This window comes from Coccinella septempunctata, chromosome 3 (assembly GCF_907165205.1).
Source record: "Coccinella septempunctata chromosome 3, icCocSept1.1, whole genome shotgun sequence".
NCBI classification, from domain to species: Eukaryota; Metazoa; Arthropoda; class Insecta; order Coleoptera; family Coccinellidae; genus Coccinella; species Coccinella septempunctata.
The window spans coordinates 20,496,714-20,503,803 of record NC_058191.1 but is presented as its reverse complement, the minus strand read 5'-3'; the positions used below and the strand labels follow the sequence as shown (position 1 = coordinate 20,503,803).

The 7,090-nt window shown below is 36.7% G+C and overlaps 1 protein-coding gene across 2 annotated transcripts; it reads left to right on the top strand.

Moving 5' to 3' along the window:
* The first annotated feature begins 3,177 nt into the window (after positions 1 to 3,177).
* Positions 3,178 to 6,575, top strand: LOC123309949 (THAP domain-containing protein 2-like). Of its 2 annotated transcripts, XM_044893260.1 has the most exons (5): positions 3,178 to 3,368; positions 3,487 to 3,713; positions 3,853 to 3,985; positions 4,102 to 4,339; positions 6,354 to 6,575. In XM_044893260.1, the coding sequence occupies exons 1-5, from the start codon at positions 3,298 to 3,300 to the stop codon at positions 6,366 to 6,368; spliced, it is 684 nt and encodes a 227-aa protein (XP_044749195.1). In that variant the 5' UTR covers positions 3,178 to 3,297; the 3' UTR covers positions 6,369 to 6,575. The 2 variants fall into 2 exon arrangements, with proteins under 2 accessions (XP_044749195.1, XP_044749194.1); XM_044893259.1 differs by lacking the exon at positions 6,354 to 6,575 and having other exon boundaries at positions 3,179 to 3,368; positions 4,102 to 5,114.
* The last annotated feature ends 515 nt before the right edge of the window (positions 6,576 to 7,090 follow it).

The following is a 7,090-nucleotide window of genomic DNA, read 5'->3' as shown; positions in this document are numbered from 1 at the left end:
CTGTTCATACCGCTACGTCTGACATGGTCCTGAATTGTTCTAGAACTGCGCAAAACTGTTGCGCCCTAGTATTGAATCCTCCGCGCAGTTCTAGAAGTTCTAGAACCATTCTCGGACTGTCCGAAAGCCGAACCCGAATACAGCTGTTACCACAGAACATTCTTTAGTATGTGCTTTGTCTATGGTGCCTTTTCACTCCGTAATCTGGCGTATGGTCCGTATATACCAGAGATATAGAAACTATATCTCTGGTATATACACATTTGGTAACCGAAAGTTACCAGAGTGGTTACTCTGGTGACAGATATTGAACCGAATTGTCAGGAATTCGATATATACGGACCGCCCACTTACTTACCAGAAAAAACCAAAGTGTATATACCATGGGCCTATAATACCAACTATAATACCAATACCCGGTTAGTATTATACATCTATGGTATATACATTGAACTACTGAACTATGGAGAGTAGAGAGAAGGAGAACGATCGACGTACTAAAAATGTGTCCCCGAAAACGGGAAACGTAGGTTAGGTGTCGCTGCGATTGCAGCGGGTATCGATAAGGGGTAGGGATTCAAGCGTCAATTTGAAATGAACAGCCTTCATTTTATTTTAGGTTATGTGTCATCGTGGTTTTTCTGATGAATTTTCAAATACCTTTCTTCAAATCTATATTAAATATGAGTTCTCTGAATTATATGCAATAAAATGCAAGTCGAAATCAATGAAATTCAAAAGAAATCACTGATCAAAAAAATTGCACCTACTTTTGTTTATCATTGTTTATTGAAAGCAGCTATGTTAGTTGGTTTACCGTAATCTTCAAAATTATATAAATCCGTAGTGAGGAGTAGTACACATCAAGACAACAAAAGGTAGCAGTCTCAGATTTATCACTTAGGTATTAGAGTAGATTCTTTTGCCAATACTCAGCTGAGAACCTATATAAACCATATATTATGTTATGCCAACAAAATTCTTCAAGAATATTTACTTCTGAACCATGTAGTTTTATTGCTTAGATATTCTTATTCAGTGAGTCTACTTCTCACGAGGGATGACAATTTCGATTTCGTTTATAATGAATCCATCATCTTTTTGATATCTTCATCGCAAAAGTGCTCTTGACACACAAATTGATTCGGAGTCGATTCTTGAGATAAGGTTTTTTCCAATTTTCTCTCAAAAATGCTCTCGGAAATTTTATCTCTTCTCCTTTCCTTTCCGATGCCAAAACACTCTTATACTAGCGCACGCTTCAACATTTCACCATGTTCATATGTTATTCTCTTATCAAAAATCGAAAATAATAATATTCCTATCATCTGTCAGCAGAGAAACAGTTCACTCAGCCAACGAGCCAACTACAATTTGATTTGTGTAAATCAAAATTTCGCACTCTCGTGATGGCCAGCGCGCCTGTTGGCAAGAGCATGAACTACTCTATTGGTACATATTTTAGGGGACAAAAAATCTGTGGTCTCAAAGCAGCGATCGTTCTCCTTCTCTCTACTCTCCATTACTGAACTTTCTTTAGTTCAATGGGTATATACCATAGACATAGAGACATGGACTGAGCCACAGAACACTAATATACTGACTGAGCAATGTCGGCATGAAAATGTCTTTTTTATAGAAAGAGAAAAATGATCGTCGGGAATTAACCTGTCTATTTTTTGTTCACATAGAGGTGAGTGTAGACCAATCAAAATTCTAGAAAAAGACAACTGCATGCCCGACGTGCGTTTCTCTCTGTCATTTTTTTGACCGTATTTCATGCATAGATATAAAGGGAAGGCACAGTCCATGTGTATATGTCTATGGTATATACGGACATTGAACTCTATGGGTTCCCATAGAGTTCAATGTATACGGACCACCATTGAACTCTATGGTTCCCATAGAGTTCAATGCGGACCACAGTCGTCACATAGACTTATAATACATGGACTCACTGTCACGTGACTTTCCAGTAGATCGAGGGGTTGTACGCATTAGAGAGAGAAGGGCTTATGCGTTCTGATCGAACAAGAAAGAAGGCCTGTTTTGGTTCGCTTTTAGGATGGTTCCAGAACGGTTCAAAACAGTGGCATATTTATTTATTCAGCGTAAGCTCGCGCGTAGCATGCGTGTAGCTTCCCACACCTTTGCTGCTCCACTACTTTGAACCGATTCAGAACCGCCTCAAGTGCGAACCAAAACAAAGCTAGAGATGAACTGATTCCGTGTGGGCAATGTCAAAATCATATGATGGATATTAACGCAGACGTTGCCCACAAGGTGTTCATACGTTGAGTATTATTCACATTATATTTATTCTTGAATGAAACTCACATAATTTTTATATTTTCCATTTCGAAGGAATGTTAAGGAATTCCTGTTTGCCTTCTCGGAAGCTTGTTGAACATTTATTATGGAAAATTTTTACAATTTTCGCAGACTTTGCCCACAAGGTGTTGATACGTTGATTATTATTCTCATTACATCTATTTTTGACTAAAACTCACATATTTTTTGACATAATTGATTTCGAAGGAAAGCTATGGAATTTCTGTGTGTCTTCTCGGAAGCTTGTTTAAAATTTATTGAAGAAAATTTTCGCATAAACTTGTGTTCTATAACATTTTGACAGCTTGCCCACAAACTCTCCATCTTATTCAACCAACCGACTTCTCTCTCACATGCGGAGTCCATGTTATTTATAAGTCTATGAGTCGTCATAACACCGTTGCCGTTGCCCATAGAACTAATAACTTCCAATGGAAGCGGTAAAGGAAAGAGAAACGTGTTGCCTAGAGAAAGATAGAGCTAGTAGTGGCAAAAAGCTCGCTAAAAGCAAAGAGTAACCAACAAGAGGATGCACTCTGTCATTTTGGCCGGTTGGGTTTCAATGACCTTGAGGGAATACTCATAATTCGATATTCGAACTATTTTGAAAGAAGTCGCATTATTTTCATAAACGGAAATTGATTCGTTTCCGACAGGATACGAAAACGAAAGCCGATATCTGCCGATATTCGTTCGGTTCGCAACTCGCAATTTGATTGGACGCCCAGATTCTGATTTGACTGCGGATGATTCTCTTCGCAGTATTCTGGCGCGTATCGTGTCCCCACTCCAAGGTTAAAATTCCATGAGTCAGGTTTCGCCTTGTAAATTGACAGAGTGAAACCTCTTGTTGGTTACTCTTTGCTAAAAGCGTTGTTTACTAGTGTTTATGTTGTTGTTGTTGTGATTTTTGTGCGATTTTCGGAGTATTTTCAAATAAAAGTGTTTAAATAGGACCAATACATAATGGTGAAATCTTGTGCAGCCATTAACTGTACTAAAAGATTCAAGAAGGGCGAGAATATTAAATTCCACAAGTAAGTTTTCCTATGTATCTTTCTTATCTGAGTTTTTATTTATTTCAATTAACTTATTGAATTTTACTTATAATTTCTTAATTTTTGTATTAAAGATGAGGATTCCTTTGTATTATAGATTTCCTAAGGACGAAGTCCTGAGAAAAAAGTGGTTGCTGGCTGTAAGAAGGAAAGATTTCATTCCTAAGGACTCCTCCTTAATTTGCAGCAAGCATTTTGTTGAGGAGGACTATTATATTAATGTACATGGTAATAAAAATTTGAAAGTGGGATCAGTGCCTTCAGTATTCGACTTCCCCGGTAAAATACAAAAGAAAACTCCTCGTAGAAAGCTTATACGAAAAGGTATGTATATAGATTATTTTTATGTAATTGAAGAGAATACATACTCATAAGCTTTGCTGAACTTTGACCGCTTATTGTTCCTTTTTTCAATATACATACATAACTATAATTTTGATTTATTTCAAATATATTTTTGAAGGAGTGGAAGAACCTAATGTTGAAGAGGAAAATGGGCCATCAACTTCATTATCTTCTTCAAACTTATTCAAGCGAGATGTGACCACTACCTCTGTTTTAACAGAATCCACTTTGGCAAGGCAACCAAAAAGAAGGTACAACTTGTAAATTTCTTTTTTTTTACAGATTTTGAAATTATTCGGCACTATATTTATACCATTGAACACCTAATTAAAATAGTTTATATCCAAAAGTCTATACTGCATTTTAGGAAGAGACAGAATCCAATTTATATGGGTGATTTTGAAGAAGATGATCTGCAAAATCCTGTGAAACGTCGCAAGTACTGGGAGATTTCACAAGCAACTCTTAGGAAACAACAAAAAACAATAAAGATGCTACGCATTAAGACCAGGCGTTACGAAAACAAAATAAGTAGTTTGAATTCTCTGCTTGATGATTTGAAGGAAAAGAATAAGCTCACTGCACAAAGCTCACTTATTTTAAAGGTAAGTCAATATGGTGAATTACACAGCCGTGGTAAGACCCATGGTGGCCTACGGTTCGAAGCAAAGGCAAGAGAGGATGGAACTCGACAAACTCCAGAGACATGCTTGCCTCTGTAATTGCTTTAAGATTGACCTCCAAAATCTCCTACGGAGATAATGTTGGGCTCGCCCTCCCTTGATATTTATCTAAAGGTGAGGGTGAGAATTAGGTCTTATAAACCACTTTGGCGGATGTACCAAGGTCAATAGCATTCCCTCAATTGGAAATGAGGTGGGGAAAAATAAATTCACACTTTTTTGAAAATCCTTTTACAATGGATTCAACCAAGTGAAAATTGACAAAAATCTGGTAAAGATCTTGTCTGACTCGAACACAGATCCAAGCCGATCTGGAAATGCTGTGAGTAACTTTTACTTAGATGCCTGGACACAAGGGCATTCTTGAAAATGAGAGGGCTTGCTACCTTGTTTACTGGACCGGAAATCATAGTTGGGATAACAACAACCACAGTCAGGGGTGGTAAAAGTAATAATAGTAGTGCAGTGGACTAGAAAACAACCTGAAAACTATTCTCAGAATCAAACCTTGATTTTGAGACATAGTAGGACTAGCTGGAAACCTTCTAAAGCTGGTAGTGAAATAGATCAGTTGCTGGACTAACAGGGTGCCTTTCATATCATCTGAACCAACCTGAAGATAGTATTGTGATAGCAAAACACATGTTGTGGTTTAAAAACTCATTTTGGTGAGAATTATATAATCTGTTTTGTTCAATTATGGATTTTAATCTAGTATCAGCCACATCAATCCAATATAGCAAAGCTCTACTTTGATGGAGGAAGAACAACCCCCACATAATCATAAGGTAAAACAAGCCCAACTTGAGACCAGTGAAAAACTCCTTGATCCAGCTCTGACCATGAATCCCCTAACATAACAGATTATAGGTACAACACAATAAGTCTTTTAGGCTGTGGTGTTTGTGCGTAACAAACCTCCCCTTTCCTTTGCTCCTGACAGTCTACAACCCATATAGTGAATTCCTTATTATTTAGGTAGTGTAAATGCTGTTTGTGTGAATACTGAATGCTTTTTTCTTCATGCTTTCTGGCTTAAAATATACACACACTGGTAAATTTAAAGGAACGGAGATATACATGCGTAAATGAATGGTATTTTTGCTTTATTTGGTTTTTGTGCTGCCTAGGTCTAGAAGCCATGCTATTTTTACACAATTGTAAAAAAAAAGCGTATGAAGCTTTGCAAAACAAATTGAAATCAACTAAACCATCCGTTGAATTTCCCTGTTGAATGATTCTTTTCAAATGTGCAAGGAAAAATAATACAATTCATCTCCGTTCCTTCAAATTTGCCGGTGTGTGTATGAACCAGAAGAGAATGCTTTTTTTGCGATTTTCTCTAATCTTCTGATGTATGCATGAAACAGAAAATTTTTAATGCTTCTCACTCTAATCATCAGTGCATGGGAATACTAATATTATACCTAGCTACGAAAAATAATAAATGTAAGATTAGTGTCCTGAGAGAAGGACAAGTACTATTAATAATATGAAAGTAGTTTGTTATATCTCAGATTTTATTTTTGGCATTGAATATAAGTTCTGCATTTCATTTTGGTTGTCATCATCGATTTGAGTTATGGGGTACTGATGACGGCAAATAAGCCAGAAACCGGTCTGCCTACTACTCTTTCGATTGATAGCGACATGTTCCATGCTCACTTCTCAATTTAGATTTCCTACTAGTCCATTTTCATTATACCTAGCTACTTATATAGGTATTTAGCTACCTATACAGGATGAGTCTTTGACTGAGTTGCATTCAGCCAAAATACCTAATTTTTCGAATTTCACAAATATTTTTTTGATTTCATCATCATTTGATTTATAATCAAATTACTCGAAACGGCGCAGTATGCGAGAAAACCTGAGAATACTTTTATTTTCCAAAATGGTCCAATGTTCATCAGTAAGCGTTCAATTTCCTTTTATGAGTATGGTTCTTTGAAGATGTGAGTGGAATTATGTGTTCGGAGAAGATTCATCCCATGGAAGAAAAACTATATACCGAAAATCATACCATTCGATAGAATCGTTTGTGAGATATAACTGAGTATTAAATCTTTTTTTTATAGATTTTTATCCGCTTCTGGGCCTGTTCCGATATTGCTGGTTTTACTGGCCCGCAATCGAATAACAATAGAACTCGAACCACTGGGCCAATAGGCATCGTTTCTGAAATACTGACAGTACTATTCAGGAATATCGGAACAGACGGTCTATCTTTTCAACCGAGCTTGATTGGAAAAAATGGTAAATGGAAAAACCTCAGTAATCTTCGTTTAAATAGATATTCAAGTCAAAGACTCGCCCTGTATATGTATATTGATTACATATAAAATTTAGGCCTTAATAAAATAGTGGTAGAAGCATGAACTTTTTTCTAATTGTCTGAATGTTTAATTTCCAGATACAGAAGGGATTCAAAGTGTCTTTTCTGTTTCACAATAATTAACACCTTTCAATAAATTTTCAGGACTCTATACCTGAAGCTGAAAAGCAGCTGATATTTAGACAAATTAAAGGAGGCAGCGGCATTTTCCCACCTGCCTTGAGATCTTTTGCGCTGACCCTGAATTTTTATTCCTCCTCTGCATATAATTATGTGAGGAATCTTTTTGGGAAAAAATGTTTACCCCATCCGCGCACTTTAACGAAATGGTACGGAGC